The following is an 18,209-nucleotide window of genomic DNA, read 5'->3' as shown; positions in this document are numbered from 1 at the left end:
GCATGAGATATGCATTGATCATATAGTGTCATGGTGGCATTTGTTGCCCTGAATGCACAACCTAGAGTAAAGTAATCTTTACATTTCAGTGTCAGCACTTTGTTTTTTCATTTGACATGAGGCACGCCACTGTATAGATTAATGCATGACCTCTGTCTGTAGTTTAAGGCTTGATTCTCACCTATACATTTTTTGTGCTTTTTGCATTTTGCAGATTTGCACTACACTCCATTTAACCTCCCTGGCGGTATGATTCAGTCTGGAATTAGGTGCTGAAAGCGGTACAATTATTTTGCATGGAAATTTGGCGTTTTATTTTGTAGTCCTGTAATTCTTAGGAATAACTCTCTTAAATCTCTTCAAACCAGAGTCTAGCAGACATCCCGGGTATGATAAAGTTTATAATATAATAAAGAATAATAAAAATGATTCAATAATGTAATCAAATCCTAAAACATTGAAAAAGGCACAGTTTTTGGTTGCTATGGACAATCTCCAAATTCCAGGCAGAAAAAACAGTATTTATAATATAAAAGTGCATGCAGGGCATTGCACAGACCACTAGGGACAAAGGGGGGGGGGGTGTATTTTTTAATACAGTACTGTAATCTGTAAGATTTCAGTGCTGTGTATGTTTTGTGTGTTTTTACTTTTTTGAATTTGCCGCCGTTCTCCGCTCCCGTGCGCCGTAACGGCGTAGGGAACGGAGCTCGGTGGCATTCGGCACTGTGAATCGAGCGGAGGACAGCTCGATCACACAGCGCGGGGGACATCGCTGGATCCAGGGGACAAGGTAAGTAACTCTCACTGTGTCCTCCCCTGCATCCAGCGATGCGATCCCAAGTCTGGCTCGGGGTTACCGCTCCTGCTAGTAAATTCCCAACCCGAGCCAGACTCGAGATTACCGCCAGGGAGGTTAACATGGTTTGCTATGGAACATGTTCTGTAGTGCAAATCTGCACGAAAAATGCATAGGTGTGAATCCAGCCTAAGAGCTGACACTTCCTTTGAAGAAACTACAAATCCCACAATCCCTGCATCTCTCAGTCTAGCACTGGTGCAGGTGCAGTAATTAGATCTGACACAGCCACAAACAGGCAGAACATTCACAGATAGATCACCATGCTATAAGAGATGTGTTTTCATCACCCTAGCCCTTACATATTTGTAATGCAACACAGAGGTAAAGGCAATGGACCGGACGTTGTTTACCCAGAACAATAAGTTGTCTTGCCCCTTTTGCAAACAAGGACAAGCTAGGTGAATGAATGTATGGACATAATGGAACTGATCAGCCATGACACTACAAACTGCAGCTACATCATGTGAGCCCATCATTACAGGGTAAGTCAAACAAACAAAGCAGGGAATATAACTACACTGTAAGATTGCCATGTATGCACTGTGATTGTTAATTAATTTGAATTGTAAAAGAAAACATTGAATTTGTTTTTATCCATCCAATGCTTTTTCCATGCAATATAATTTGTTTTCACACATGTTGCACTGAGCGAGGTGCATTCTGTAGTTGTGGCTCATTAGTAGAGCTTTAATCTTTCTGCTGTATATACTAGTAGAATTTAATGTAAATAAAAATGTCACACTCACTTCAGTAAATAGCAATGTAAAAGCAGTGGTGTTTCAAAAATAAAAACTCTTCCAGAATATGTATATATAGAAATGCACCGTGCTGCATTAAATAAATAAACCAGCATGTTCAAATATATAAACAAAACAGATGTTATGAAAAAATGTACTACAAAGGAACCACGCTAAAAAATTGGTGTACCTCGGTCCAAAAAAACTACTTCAACAAATCTCCAGATTCTTCAATTCAGGTGTGCCACCCTCAAACGTGCCCATGTAGTCACCACCACCACCACTCGTATGGGTATATGCTCACCTTCCAAGCTGGACCTTCAAATTATAAAAAGTCTGGAGTCCTCCATAAAGCTGGGACGAGATCTATTGGAATTTTCAGCCTTATTCCACCATGTGTTCAACCAAAGAATATCCCAGACAATAACTCAAGATAAAATTAATAATATTTTATATTTACATACATTTTTTATTTTGTGCCATTGCCTGGGATTTAACTTAGTTGAGCATATGGTAGAATAAGGCTGAATCTTCCAATAGAACTTGTCCCGACTTTTTATAATTTGAAGATCCATCTTGGAAGGTGAGCGTATACCTGCATGAGTGGAGGTGGTGGGGACTACATGGGCACGTTTTCAGGTGGTGCACCTGAAGCGAAGAATCTGGACGTTTGTTGAAGTGGTTATTTGGACCTGTGAATTTGATTTAAAATGTAAAAATTTTTTTCATTCAAATTTCTAATCATTAGTGGCGTCAAAGCAATCTTCCTCTTTGAACACAGTGACAAGAAAATTTGAAGGAGCAGAATGGAATTTTTTTTGTAAACAAGCAAATTTCTAACAGTGAAATTTCATTAATTCCAAAAGCGAATGTTAAAATTAAATGGAATTTTTAAGTACTTTTGAATGGCATTCATCAATTCATCGAATATTAAAAATAACTAAAAATTTTCATACGAATGTATGGCATAATCCATGGGTTTGAAATGTAGATCTGGGAAAGAAGAGATTGGGAAAGGGGGTAGAGGAAGGGATGGGAAGGTGAAAAAAATGAACTCCGGGGGGAGTGAGAATGCCTGGCGGGGGGGGGGATGAAACAAGGCAAGTTATAAAAGGGTAGAAATAGAGGTCAGGGAACAGGGACAACACAGAGGGATAGGTGGTGGGGAAGGGATACATAACATATCCCACATGAACTGGTGCCTAAAGTCCAGGTGAGGGACTATAAATATCTCAGCTAGAAGTTTTCAAAAATGGAAAAGCATATCTAAGCCACAATTTCCATATTTCTGTTAGCTAGAGAGAAAGCCTGGAATCATATAGTGAAGGGTACCATCCTCGTGTCTTTTGAGACTTCTATATGAATCAAGGAGTTTGAAGGAGGCCAAACTTTCTGAACCAAATTGGAGTCAACTTCAGGCCAAACCAAACCAAACCAGTACATCACTGCATTTACCAACACTAACTGTTCCTTCACCAAGTAGTGCTGAAAAAAGTACTGCATTTCTTACTTTTTTACATGTGGTGGTATGGAAGGGAACACAACTTTTTGACTATGCATTAGGACTGGCTGCCCTGTACAGTCCAATGCATGTGGTGTGAAGGGGCTCATCAAGCTAGGCCAGGAAGTCATCAGTCAAATCAAGTAACCGGCTTCTGGTCGAAGACTTTCACGCGTTAGCTAGCTAGGGTAAAGTACATATTTTGTTATTTTAATTTTGAAAACCAAAACTTCAGCAGACAAGGCCCACATCTCAGTATGGATGTAAGATTTCTGGGCGAAATCCAAGGGATCATTAGAATAACTTTCATAGCTTTTAAAGCAGAATTCTCAGTGAACAGTTAAATGTATACATTAAAGTATGTTGTAGAACTAATTGCAGAACTTTTGTTAAAGTGTGAATTTAGTGGGGGGGGGGGTTATAACTCCTATCTGTTTTTTTTTGCCACCTGTATCCTATTGAGGGGATCTCCCTCCACTTCTTCTCTATAGCCAAAACAGGGAGTGAGAGGAAGTCCCTCCAAAGTGAAATAATCCCGGCAAAACTAGTATTCCTATTGTCCCCAGTGTAATCATTGGAAGATTTCCACTATATTACTGTTCTGGAGACAATCCAGAATTTGGGATTTTTCTTCACTTTCGCTCTCGGTGATAATAGTAAACAGGACAAACAGAGAGAGTGAATCTCCCTAATAGGAACAGACCTGACAAGTGTTCTAATCCCTCTTCTCTGCATCCAGAAGTAGAATAAATTGCCAACATATTTGGGAACTGATGTACTGTAAACATTTGTATTTCTGTCTGTCGATGCCTGAGAGTCACATGGCTCGCTCTGCCCTACAGCTCAGCCCTGTCTAGCAGGGGAGAGGACCCAAGGCCTACTTTCCTATACTGCAGTGAAGTAAAACAGGTCTCTTCTATGCACCCATCCTTTGACTTGATATTGAAGGTAACGTAATACACTGGTGAGCTCATCTCTGCTCTCTCCTCCTAGTAGCATGCTCCTTGTCATCACCTAAGCTGATTGGCTCTTTGTACACTTTCACTCTCTCAGAGCTGAATCTTTGCTGTACAGTAACTGCAAGAGGCTAATACCAAGTCACACTCAGGCACCTACACTGCTTGCAATTAAAAATAAAATACATCTAGTGATGTAATAATGTATACAGAGTTGTATTAGCCCTGGTTCACACTGCTGTGATTTCTCATTAGACTTGCTGCGACGTGCGACACAGACACAGTCAACACATATTCATTTAAGTGGGTGCCATGTTAATTACTACAACTCAAGCTGCAGTGACAAAAAAAATTAAAAATTTTCCTCCACTACTTTATTGCATATTCCTTGCAGCATGATTGCCATAGACTGCAATGTTATAACCACAAAAGTCGCAAGGAAGTAATTCCTTTGATCCCTTTCACACTGGGTCGTTTTGCAAGCGCTATTGCGCTAAAAATAGCGCCTGCAAACCGACCTGAAACAGCCGCTGCTGTCTTTCCAGTGGAGCAGTGCGCTGGCAGGACGGTAAAAAAAGTCCGGCTAGCAGCATCTTTGGAGCGGTGAAGGAGCGGTGTATACACCTCTCCTTCACCGCTCTTGCCCATTGAAAACAATGGGGCAGTGCGGCTATACGCAGCACTTTGCGGTGGTTTTAACCCTTTCACGGCCGCTAGCGGAGGGAAAAACCGCCCCCGCTAGTGGCCAAATACTGCCGATAGAACAACGGTAAATCGCTGCTAAAAATAGCGTAATTTTACCGGCAACGCCGCTCCTGCCCCAGTGTGAAAGGGGCCCTAGTCTTATATTTGCGTCTTCGGCTGCGACTTTAACCATATACTCCACCCCCATTCCATTTTCTGCTGTGTACCTGTGCCCCAGCCCATCCCTGCAGCTCAAAATCTCCTCCCAAGCATTGTCACCTCCCCAAGTACATTGTCCACTTAGCAAGGACATTGTACAGCTTTGTTCACAGTGCAGTAAAGATGGCTTCCGAGAGACTGAGGGATTCTTTAAACAATGAAAAACTCATCAGACTTGTACGTGGGCAATCTGAAATTTTGGATACAAGGGACCCGACCTATAAAGGCAAGCGGGACTGGGTAAGGTTAGAGGTAGAAAGACACTACCATTAGGATTCATATGATATGTGTCACACTCTGTATTGTTATGATTGGCCAAAGTTGCAAATCCTCATTCACTAGATATTTCCAAAAGCTTTCCGTTGTATAGAGAAACATATTCTAAGTATGAGGGAGTTTGGGCAAGCTGGATAGTAGAACCTACAATGGACTCTGGGCAACCTATGGAGTGAACAGCTGGAATAGTAAGAAAGAAAATAACGAGATGCTGGATAGGAAAGCGAAGGGGTACAACAAACCACACCATCAACACAAGGGTTTAAGGGGAAGAATGAAAGTTTTTTATCTGCTACAAGTACAGGCCCCGGGTTACGAACACAATAGGGACTATAGGTTTGTTCGTAAGTCGAAGTTGTTCATAAGTCGCAACACTGCATTTGTAAGTGTAACTTCCGGTCGGAATGCTGCGTTCATAAGTGTAACTGCCGCCTGTGCATGGATGTGGGATGTTCCAGGTGCTTGTTATGTTATCTGGGGCGTAGTACGGCAGTGTGGGATGTGTTCGGAAGTGCTCAAAAAGTATCCAGGACCCGCGTAGAGCACAAGTGGCCGGCATTTGTTGCCATTCTTAAGTAGGAGTTGTTTGTAACTCGAGTGTTTGTAACTCGAGGAATGCCTGTACTATTAATAAACGTTATGTGAAAGCTCCTGCGAGAGTTAATAAAGTTGAAGATTGAAAATACACGTTGTAATATATATTTTTTTGGAAAATTAATAAAGAGATTTAAAAAAAAAAAAAGTTGCAAACCCTCAAGGTTGCACTGAATTCGCAAGCAAGTTAAACACAGACTTACATGTTATAAATAGTGGTTTGGTGATCCTCTCTATAGGATGTTCCAGGCTGGGATGTTGCACTTTACACATAAACATAACCCCATGGTGAGGGAATAGAGATGGGATGAACTCTACAGAGGCAGTACAGGAGTATCCAGAATCAGAGTATTGTGGCTGGGAGATCATGGTCTTGTAGGGTTTCTTCAGCTCCACCAGGACATATTCCTGACTTCCTCTCTCCTTCACAAACCACGTCACAGTCAGATTATTGGGGAAGAAATTAGAGATCTCACACTGCACTGTCACCGACCGACCACATAACAGAACTGGATTGGAGAGTTCTGTAACTTCAGGACGCCACGGAAAATCTTAAAATAATAAGAGATCCAGAAATATCAGAGAATTAACCAACATAACCACAAATACCCAGTTTCAAACTTACTCTTCAAAAAATAAAAATGTAATAGAGGTGAAAATGAATTGTTAGACTGGTGCATACTCTGAATGTGACCCCTGGATGGGTTTCAATACTGGGCAGTCACTACTGTAAATCAATACAGGTCTGACACCATATGGATTCATAAAAAGCAATACAAACTTTATATGTCTAAAAAAAAAAATACAGCATGTACATTTCAAGAACATACTATTGATTTTCTTTTGTGTGCTCACTAGGCTATTAGCATGCTATCACACAATGTAAGATATTAGAGTACATCATTTTATTTATGAGTGGTGTGGGATTTACTTAAGCAGAATTTTATTTTAACCATTGTTGGATTGTGTGACAGTTTTAATATACCAGACTCTAGGCCTTCATAACACCTACAATATCCCAATGAACAAGATACTATGAGGTGTATTTATAAAAAAAAAAAAAGCATAACAGTTTATCCATTGAAGCTGCATGTAAATGGGGCAACATCAAATGTTCTCTTGCTATATGCTCTGCAGATCAAATGTGTGAATGGGTAAAATACCAAATGGTGGCCATTAGATGAAGCCAAAGAGCATACTTTTTTTTTTCTATGGTAGTGAGAGCCATCTAGTGACTCTAATGCAGTGTTTTGCCTATTCGCACATTCAATATGCAGAGAATATAGTCTGAGAACATGCAGTTTGGATGGATGAACACAAAATAAACAAGAGAAAAACAGAAGTGCTCGCCTTGCACAGTTAAACCTTTAATGATCAAAGTATTAAAGTCAACAATGGTTGCACTTTAATGCCCCAGTTGAAGTCCTCTTGAGACGAAACGCGTCAGGGTTTCTATGCTTGCTCCCCATATTGCTCTTCTTTTAATTTTTATACCTGTGATCACCAGTTTTATGTACTAATTTATTTTGATGTACCGTCATTTTAAATAAAAATCTCTCCGGATTTTGACCTGCACCATACGGAGCCTTTTTTTATTTTTTATTTTCACCCCAGTGGGGTGAACCACAGAGGTTCTGTAACCCTGTTTTGATCATCACCGCTGAAGAGTGCTTGCATCCTGTTTGAGTCATCCTTTTACTGCCTAACCTAAACCGCGAGGCATTCGGCCCACATAAGCCTGATTGGCCAACTACCGCTGGTAGGTGGGTCCACTGTACTCGGTAAGAGTACCCATCTACATTACTATGATAGAGTATTTCTTCACATTTATAAGCTTTATTGCCAGTTTCATTTTGTCTGCACTATATTCACTTGAAGACTCACCATTATGTAATAAATGGACAATTCCTTTTGAATTTCAATTTTTCTTCAGTTCATAACAGAGAACATTGGATTTTTGTTTGTTCACTTTATTGGTTATATGTTATGTATATATACAATTCAGTTTATCATTTTCTTAGCGCTACACTATTATTTCTATTCTGTTTTGGACTTTGAGTGTTTGCAACTTTTTTCACATATTTTGGGTTTAGCGCAGTGATTTCCCACGATCCTTTCACAATGGTTGCACTCACATATCTCATTAAATAAAATTGCTTTGAATGCAGCCCCATCTTGCTAAAGTTATAGAACTGCTCACATCGGGGCCAGTGATGTCCGATGGTTGTTCAGTATGAAGTTTGAATTTTTTACTGCACGCTGAAGGGAGGCAGGCAACCCAGCTCCATGCTGAGCTCAACTCAACATCAAAGCCTGCTGTTACTGGGCTCACAGGTCGCCGTTTATTGCTATAAAAATACTATACAATTTTTAATTTTTTTTTAAATACCTCTATGTAACATATTGTTCTCTTTTCTATATTTTAGCCAATAAATATGGATGTACTTAAAATAGGTATTTACATTGCAGCCTAATTGTAACCATAAAAAAATGTTATGCTCCAAGAATTATACTTTCTTTACTATGCTTAACACCCAACTTCCTTTCTTCCTTTTAAAGATTAAAATATGCAGCTCAGTATGAATAACAATACAAAAGCAGCACTAACTGCAATACTCTCCTCCTCTTCAGCACTCCCCCCGCAGTAAGACTTCTCCACCACTAGATGCCACTAATCTGTCAGGTTGAATGACACCCACCATCATTTAACCCACTTCCTGTGAGGTCAGGTTGTCATGGACATACCCCCTGACTCCAGCCTGGGCTCACATTACTCCTGAATATCATTACATGAGCATCATGCTATCCATGAGTAAGAATCACCCACTGATCGCAAGGAAAAACTTGCAGGGACAAGGTATGTAAAATAGGATTTTTACAGCAAGTAGGAAAGAAACATCCCCCTGGATGTCCCGGGCTAGAGCGATCTGTTAGGGTGTGGTAAGTGCTTTTCTCTGTGAGTTGCCAATTGTCCTGTTTTAATAAATATCCTTTTTTTATTGCTGCACTCAGAGTGGCGCCCTTGTTTTTTTTTTTTCTTGTTGCTGCAGAGATTCCTTCATGTCTCTAAAAAGCTGCATTCTAGTGCTGCTTTTCTCCAGAAGAACTTTCATTTTGGACTATGTTGTTTCACTGTGGACCCTAGAGGCATACCTACCCTGTCCTTTACACCATCAGTTTGTACATACTCTATGTGTTTTTTTTTACGATAAGTGACAGAAAGAGACTTTTGGATGGGATGGGGGTGAAAAAAAACAACTGGACAAATTGGATGAATTTTCCCGCCTCTAGACTCTATTTTCTTTTTTTCAAAAGTTTGTTTCTGCTCCATACCCCTGTGATGTGGTCTCCTTATTGGCTCTTGATGATACTTCTACCCTTGTGACAGAATCTGGTATTGCATAAAAAGTGGGATAAATGTCATCACGTACCTGTATCTCTTAATGACACTTCTCTTGACTCGAGATCAGTCATAGTGTTATGCTTCCAGATCACCTTGATTGTAGAATTTTGATGTATCATGTGTTCCGAAGGAACTCTGCAATTACTTGTCATATTAAACGTTGAGTTGGAATTGGTCTTACAATCCTCCTTTGATGTCAATATTTGTCCACAACTGCAGCTCCATTTAATTTCTATATATTTTGGATAAAATGCATACAGATGGAGACACAAGACAGCTTCTCTTCTATCTGTAAGAAGCCACTGTATAGGATCCTGGTTTCTGGGACAAGCTGGACAAAAACATATTCGTTAAATATTATAAACCATTTCTTTCCTAATTTATAGAGCTAAATCTATGTTAGGCATTGGATTAATGCATGTATGTGTGTGCGTGCAAGTGGGTGTGTGTAATAGCAGTGGGTTTGGAGGTATTGGTGGAGAAGAATTCTACTTTCTTAGCCCTTGTACACACGGTTTGGACATTCCGACAACAAAATCCGTTGGAAGGATTTTGTCCGAAACTGGTGTTGCATACACACAGTCGGACAAAGTTGTCGGAAAATCCGATCGCTCGTAACGTGATGATGTTATTTCGTTACGAAGGGACTACGTTCAGGCTAGTAGCCAATAGCTTTGGTCTCGTAATTTGATCTGAGCATGCGTGGCACTTTGTCAGATCGGAATTCCCTACAAACAATCGGACAAAGTCCGATCGGATCATGTTGTCAGAAAAATTTTAGCCCAGCTCTAAAACTTTGTCGGTCGGATATTCCGACGGAAACAGTCCGATGGAGCCCACACACGGTTGGATTATCTGACAACACGATCCGATGGGACATTTGCCGTCGGAATGTCTGACCGTGTGTACAAGGGCTAAGGGAGCACAGTTGGTCCTTCTTTACCTAAAGAGATGCAGAACAACACAGTAACTTGATAACATTAAAATATACTGAAAATAGTAAGTTATACGCTGCGCTGAAATGTGCCGCACAATAGAGGTATATACAGGCATACCCCACTTTTAAGTACACAATTTTTTTTATTTTTTTTTACTAAAACTGGAAAGTGCAAAATCAGGCTCACTTCTGCATAGAAACCAATAAGCTTCTAACCCCCAGCTTGTTCAATTAAGCTTTGGTAATACAATCTGGAAGCTCATTGGTTTCTATGCAGAAGTGAGCCTGATTTTGCACTTTCCAGCTTTAGTAAATAAACCCCATTGTGTACTTAAAAGTGGAGTATGCCTGTACCAAAGTGTGTATTAAAAAATAAATAGACTCATATAGTATTATTGTGACATAAGTGCCATAAACATATATGTAATGTGATAATGACAATATATACATGTAAATCAAAACAAGATTAACAATAAAGTGCTCCTGTGCATCCAAGCGGTCTGTAATACTGATAAAGTGCAGTGGGCTATGAAGAACATCGATAATTACAATTTAAATAAATTCCAGAAAATGCTTCTGTGCCAAACAGATTTTATTCAAAAAATGTTTGTTTAAAAACCAATAATGTGACAGTCCTGCTGAAAAAACGTGCTAAAGTGCTTGTGCGTGATATCCAGTTATAACACTGCTGACATGCTTATACATCCATGCGTGTTGTGGATGGTGAATTGTTGCTCATATTTCGGTGACCCCCTAGGTATTGAATGCTCACCTTGGAGCGTGGGACTTAGCAATTACGCTCAGTCAGTACAGGCTTTTGAATCACCCCATGTTCTATGCTGGTAACTGGATCCTGGGCTTCCAATGCAGCACATTTAATTACTTAATATTTTATGCTATTTGCACGAGCTTATGAGACGTGTTTAACGCCTGCAGTAGTGGTGTGAAGCACGCATTGGGTTGATTGCGGCTCGCAGGAATTTCATTTCTTTTTGTTTGCACTAAAATATACTCACCTCCCTCTTGGCAGAGTCCTTGGTTCTAAAAGCTAACTAGGCAGCTAAATATCATTGCAAGAACATGGGAGGGACAGTAAAGGTTATACTGATCAACATAGCTTGTTCCAGAGTAGATGAGTGTGACCAGGACCATCAAACACTTGGAGCTTGGATTCGAATATACCCGCGCCCGCGCTGTGATAGATGAAACACTGATACAATGACGGGACAGTGAATCAGCGTGACAAGTATCATAGGAGCCGGGTCTAAGAGGCGGGACTTTGTTACAGCGGGCGCGGGGATATTCGAATCCAAGCTCCGTGACAGAGCAGGAGATCGCCGCTCTGTGTGATCAGGCTGCATTTCATGGGCACTGATTCTGGTAAGGCTGCATTTCATGGGCACTGATCAGGCTGCATTTCATTGGCACTGACTCTGGTAAGGCTGAATTTCATGGGCACTGATCAGGCTGCATTTCATGGGCACTGATCAGGCTGCATTTCGTAGGCACTGGTAAGACTGCATTTTGTGGGCACTGGTGAGGCTGCATTTCATGAGCACTGGTAAGGCTGCATTTGGTGGGCACTGATCAGGCTGCATTTCGTAGGCACTGGTAAGGCTGCATTTCATGAGCACTGGTAAGGCTGCATTTGGTAGGCACTGATCAGGCTGCATTTCATGGGCACTGATCAGGCTGCATTTCAAGGCTGCGGACATAGTACAGAGGAGACTCTGACCATCTCCTGTACTATGTTCACAGTCTCTGACCCCTTTTCGACAATGTGATAATGACATTGTCGAAAAGGGGCGAAGCATGTATGACCTTAAAATGATGCCCTCCCCTGAAAAAAGTTCTGCGGACACCCATGCACACTGTATATAATTAGAAATTAACTGAACATAATTACCCCAATTAACTAAAGTAGGAATACATTGTAAATTAATTTTGATTTATATTAGTGAATGAGGGGAAACAAAGTGAAAATTCACTATGCAAAGGATACCCAATCATGTTCAAGGAAAAAAAAAACGTGAGTTTTTATTGCACAAGATGGGATAGAAAAATATTGGAAACTTCACCTCATTTGCTAACCTACATGAATGTTAACTTTGCAAATTTTCACTTAGTTCATTCAGTCAATGAGTTGAAGTTGTGCTGACTTCAGCAATCCAATCATGTGTGAGAAAAAAATCTGTACTTTTTTTTTGTTACACACAATCTAAAAAGTGATTTTTTTTTTCTTTGCTTCACCTCGTTCACCAATATAAATAAAAATGATCTTTTGTTAAGTGTTGGAACTGAACATTTTCTGCTGATTTAGTAAATCAGCCCCCATGTGCATGATGATTCACGAAGAACATATTCGTTCTGTGTTACTGGGAAAATGTGAATAAATATATTAGGTGTTGTATTTTTTGTTGGTTTTATTATTATTTAATTTTAACTTATTTAGTTGATAACCTTGAACTATGTAAATAAAATAAAAAAAATATGGCATAAGGATGGTACATTGACCATGGTTTGCCCCACTGCATCTTATCCTAAAAGAAACTCACCGTAGACTAGTAATGGTCCCGTACTTCTTTCTATGGGTGTCCTCAGGCTGGGATGATCCACTCGGCAGATGAACTCTGACCCCTGGTCATTTGGAAGTGTTGGGGTGATCAGTAAACTTGTTGTACAGCTGTATGTGTTATCTGGTTGTAACTGAGGCCTGGAGGTATTTGGTTTATATTTTGAAATATCATTTGGAAGATGTATCAGATTTCCATTCTTCTCTTTCCTATGCCAAGTCACAGAGAGCTCACTTGGTGAGAGATACTGAGAGATTTTATACTGCAGGCTGGCCTCGGTGTTCTCAAGTATTGGAAATGTGTCTATTTCTTCTATCACAGGGTGCCAGGGAATATCTGTAAATCAAATGACATTGATTAAACACTGAAAACCATTTCATTGGCTTTGTAACGCTAGCTGCATGGTTTGCATTTAACTACTTAAGGCCGGACGATTTGCCCCCCTTAATGACCAGGCCATTTTTTGCGATACGGCACTGTGTTACTTTAACCTCCCTGGCGGTATGATAATTTTTGATTTTAGGTGCTAAAAGCGGTACAATTATTTTGCATGGAAATTTGGCGTTTTATATTGTAGGCCTGCAATTCTTAAGGAATAACTCTCTTAAATCTGTTCATACCAGAGACTAGTAGACATCCCGGGTATGATAAAGTTTATAATATAATAAATAACTATAAATAATGATAACAAATAATAAAGAAAAATTATTCAATAATGTAATCAAATCCAAAAACACTGAAATTTGCTCATTTGCAGAATTGTCGCTGTCATTAGATTTAGTGTTTGATGACGGATCTCCCCACAAATCGCTATCGCTCAATTCTGCAAGTGATTCTAATTTATTATCGCTGTTTTCTAGCTGGTCTAAAATCACTTTTGACATAAAGGGACACTTTTTGGTTGCTATGGACAATCTCCAAATTCCAGGCAGAAAAGAACAGTATTTATAATATAAAACTACATGCAGGGCACTGGACAGACCACTAGGGACAAAAGGGGTGTGTATTTTTTTTATACAGTACTGTATGTGTTTTGTGTGTTTTTACTTTTTTGAATTTGGCGCCGATCTCTGCTCCCGTGCGTCGTAACGTCGCAGGGAACCCAGCTCGGCGGCACTCGGGTACTGTGTGAATCGAGCGGAGGACGGCTCGCACACACAGCGGGGAGGACATCGCTGGATCCAGGGGACAAGGTAAGTAAGGCCGCGTACACACGCGGGGACTGTTCGCCCAACTTTGTCCGCTGAACAGTGTTTCGGCGGACAGTCCGCTCGTGTGTGGGCTTTCAGCGGACAGTTTCAGCGAACAGTCTGCTGAACAAGGTTTTTCGGAAATTCCGAAAAACTGTCCGCTGAAACCTTGTTTCAGCGGACAGTCCCCGCGTGTGTAGGCTTGTTCGACAAACTAAGTTGCGCGCATGCTCAGAAAGGATTTACACGCCGAAGGTTGCATTGCAGTGTATAGGACGTCGAATTTTTCGTCCCGTCGTACGTGCCGTTCACGTCATCGCGCACGGTTTCAGCGGACTGTTCATTCGTCGTGTGTGGGCAAGTTCCTTCATGCTAAGTTTGAGCGGACTGTTCGCTGAAACTGTTTGACGGACAAAGTTGGGCGAACAGTCCCCGCGTGTGTACGCGGCCTAAGTCTCCCTGTATCCAGCAATGCAATCCCGAGTCTGGCTCCAGGTACCGCTTGTGGTACTGAAATTCCAGCAAGCGCCAGACTCGGGATTACCGCCAGGGAGGTTAACTGACAATTGTGCGGTCGTGCCATGTTGTATCCAAACAAAATTGGTGTCCTTTTTTCCCTCACAAATAGATCTTTCTTTTGGTGGTATTTGATCACCTCTGTGGTTTTTATTTTTTTGCGCTATAAACAAAAAAAGACCAACAATTTTTTTTTTTTACTTTTTTTTTTTGCCAAAATAAATATCCCAATTTAAAAAAAAAAAAGAAAGAATTTCTTCATCAGTTTAGGCCAATATGTATTATACATATTTTTGGTAAAAAAAAAAAAAAAAACGCAATAAGCGTATATTGATTGGTTTGCGCAAGTTATAGCATCTACAAAATAGGGGATAGATTTATGCCATTTTTATTATTAATATTTTTTTTTACTAGTAATGGCAGTGATCAGAGATTTTTAGTGGGACTGCGACAGATCTGACACTTTTTTGGGTCCAGTGACATTTACACAGCAATCAGTGCTATAAAAATGCACTGCTTACTGTATAAATTACATTGGCAGGAAAGGGGTTAACACTAGGGGGCGATCAATGGGTTAAATGTGTTCCCTTGGAGGTGTTTCTAACTCTGGGGGGATGATTGGGAGTATTATTATTATTATTATTATTATACATGATTTATATAGCGCCAACAGTTTACGCAGCGCTTTACAATGTATAAGGGGGACAACACAATTACAGTACAATACAAAAGGTACAAGAGGGCCCTGCTCGTAGAGCTTACATTCTAAAGGGAGGGGGTGGAACAAAAAGTAATAGCTGCAGAGAATGAATTGATGGGGGCGGCTCGGGGACAGTTAGGTGGGTGTGGGATAGGCGTCCCTGAATAAATGAGTTTTCAGGGATCTCCTAAAGGTGGACAGGGTAGGGGCTGATCGGGCAGACTGGGGCAAGGAGTTCCAGAGGATGGGAGAGGCTCTGGAGAAGTCTTGAAGTCGAACCTGAGAGGAGGTAACAAGGGAGCTAAAATCAGGATGTCTTGGGAGGAGCGGAGGGGATGTGGGGAGTACAGAGAGATCGCTGTTCCTAATCACTAGGGAAATCAGAATTTGTTCCTAATCACCAGTGGCTACCACCCGAGAGTATAGCGGATGAACACCACATTCCTCATTTATGCTGGAATTATTTTTAACCTTTTTTTTTTAAAAAAAAGGAAGGGAAAACATGGCCATTGTTTAAGATACACAGTCCTTTGGCAAATTAAATATCATCCAATTAGCTCTACGTTTTATTAGGGCTGTGGAAATTAAAGATTAATCCCTTGATTAATTTTTTTGATCAATCAAAATTCTTTTGATCGGTACTCACCTCTCCGCCGGCTTCAGGGAGTTTCGGTGATGTTAACAGACATCAACGTCATTGGACTCCTCCCCCCTTCCCCAAGTGCCTCCGACTGCTAATGAAGGGAAGGGGAGAGGAGTCCGGTGACATTGAAGTTCTGAATGAACGTAACGCATACGGGGGAGGAGCTACGCATGACGTCACCCACGGAACTAACACGATTGTCGGCTTTACATGCTGTGTTTTTATCATCTTTATGTGAGTAGTTTGTGTTTGAACACAAAAATTAAATCTTCTACTTAAGCGGTGAACACTTAGATCTTTTCTTACTACCCATGACCTGGCGTCCTTACTGAGATCTAAGGAGAATTGAGAGAAGTTTATGGTCTGTGTTAACCCTTTTGATACCCGCTTGCATGACCACCTGTTTGCTCAGGAGTCCATGCCATAAGGTGAGAGTGATTAGTTAGACGGGAGGTGGAGGGATTGTCACGCTACTGTGGGGAAAAAAATCACTTACGTCAGTGCTACAGTTTGAATTTAAAACGTATTTGTGTGAACTGTGAAGTGAAGTCATGGATTGTGGAAACTAACTAGTGTCGGGTGATTGTATGTAGTGTATACCACATTTACCACTGACTAATGCAGAGTTACAACGCAAGGAGATCAGCTAAAAGTAGTTGGATCTATATGTGCATTATAATTAATCGAAATTAATTGATTAAAAAAAATTGATTAATTGAACATGAACATTTTAATCAGTAACAACCCTACATTTTATACAGTATAGTGCACTTATTATAATTGTATAAATTGTAGTACCTGTTATAGACAGATCTCGGTATCTGGCCTCCTTCAGTGAGTCGTGTGTCCAGGTCACCCGCATCGGGGACATGAAATATTTCCAGGCAACGATACACTCACTTATGGCATCAAATGTTTTCTCATTGTCTGTCTGAATGGTTTTCTTGATTGATGGTAAAGTTCTAGTAGAGTGTTCTGTATAGCTCCATGTTATGTTAATGTTTTGGGGGTAAAACTTCATCAAACTCAGAGAACAGAGAACACGGTCTGATCCGAGGAGAGTGAATTTTACATCTTTCGGCTCCTGGGGGGGTACTGGAAGGAAACGCGTGAAATTAAAAAAAGATTGGCCTACATCGTCCTATCAATATAATCACCTTGTGCATTCTTGAAGCAGTTGTAAAACCTTAATATTTGTTTTCTAAAATAATAAATGTTATACTTATCTGCCTTGTGCAATGCACAGAGCTGCCCCAATCCTCCTCTTCTGGGGTACCCCATTGGCAGTCTTGGTTTCTCCTCTTCTGGGTGTGCCCCCATAGCAAGCCGCCTGTTATGGTGGCACAACTGCTGGCTCGCTCCTGAGCCTGGCTGTGTGCATCCATAGTCACACACAGCACAGCTCGTCCCCACTCCTGGTCCCTCCTCACAGGATTTCATTGACGGCAACAGGAGTCAATGGCGAGGGGGTATAGAATAGAGACCAGCACTGCGGCAGGGGGGCACAGTGCTGGATGGAGAGATGGCTCATGTAGGTATATAGGGGATAGATTTATGCCATTTTTATTATTAATATTTTTTTTTACTAGTAATGGCAGTGATCAGAGATTTTTAGTGGGACTGCGACAGATCTGACACTTTTTTGGGTCCAGTGACATTTACACAGCAATCAGTGCTATAAAAATGCACTGCTTACTGTATAAATTACATTGGCAGGAAAGGGGTTAACACTAGGGGGCGATCAATGGGTTAAATGTGTTCCCTTGGAGGTGTTTCTAACTCTGGACACTTAAGGACACTTAATGTATATCCGTGAGTGACAGAAAAAAATATTAGATAAATATGGCCATAAAATATTAATAAAACGTCTTTAACCACTACAATACAGGGCACTTTCGCCCCCTTCCTTCCCAGCCCAATTTTCAGCTTTCATCGCTCTAGCGCTTTCAGTGACAATTACGCGGTCATGCTACACTGTACCCAAATGAAATTTTTATCATTTTGTTCGCACAAATAGAGATTTATTTTGGTGGTATTTATTCACGACTCCGTTTTTTATTTTTTGCGATATAAGCGCAAAAAAGCAGAAATATGGAAAAAAAACAATATTTTCTTTTTTCTATTTTAAAAGAAATCCAATAAAATCAAATTTTGTCATAAATTTAAGCCAAAATGTATTCTGCTACATGTTTTTGGTAAAAAAAAATTCCGTTAAGTGTATAATAATTGGTTTGTGTGATCACGGACATATGTACGCAAATGATCATGTACATATGTGTGCATTTGATCACGTACATATGTGTGCACATAATCATTGGGACAAGTGATTTTAGTGGGACATATGTGAGGGACATGTTTTTATTATTAGGGACATGTGTTTTTATTTTTTGGGGACATGTGTGTTATGGGGACATATGT

The 18,209-nt window shown here is 40.5% G+C and overlaps 1 protein-coding gene across 1 annotated transcript in view; it reads right to left on the bottom strand.

Annotated features, from left to right (window-relative positions):
• The window catches only part of LOC143923727 (uncharacterized), a 96,563-nt gene that overhangs the window by 26,587 nt on the left and 51,767 nt on the right, over window positions 1-18,209 (bottom strand). Inside the window, exons 10-13 of the mRNA XM_077447540.1 lie at window positions 16,590-16,886; window positions 12,725-13,078; window positions 9,261-9,563; window positions 6,033-6,380 (exon numbers count right to left, since the gene is read on the bottom strand). Coding sequence (XP_077303666.1) covers window positions 6,033-6,380; window positions 9,261-9,563; window positions 12,725-13,078; window positions 16,590-16,886 — 1,302 coding nt within the window. The remainder of the gene's footprint in view (window positions 1-6,032; window positions 6,381-9,260; window positions 9,564-12,724; window positions 13,079-16,589; window positions 16,887-18,209) is intronic.

The sequence above is a fragment of the Lithobates pipiens genome, unplaced genomic scaffold (assembly GCF_037356315.1).
Source record: "Lithobates pipiens isolate NorthernLeopardFrog02 unplaced genomic scaffold, aLitPip1_a1.2 Scaffold_22, whole genome shotgun sequence".
NCBI classification, from domain to species: domain Eukaryota; kingdom Metazoa; phylum Chordata; class Amphibia; order Anura; family Ranidae; genus Lithobates; species Lithobates pipiens.
The sequence above is the reverse complement of the archived record's forward strand: the minus strand, read 5'-3'. Positions and strand labels throughout refer to the sequence as shown.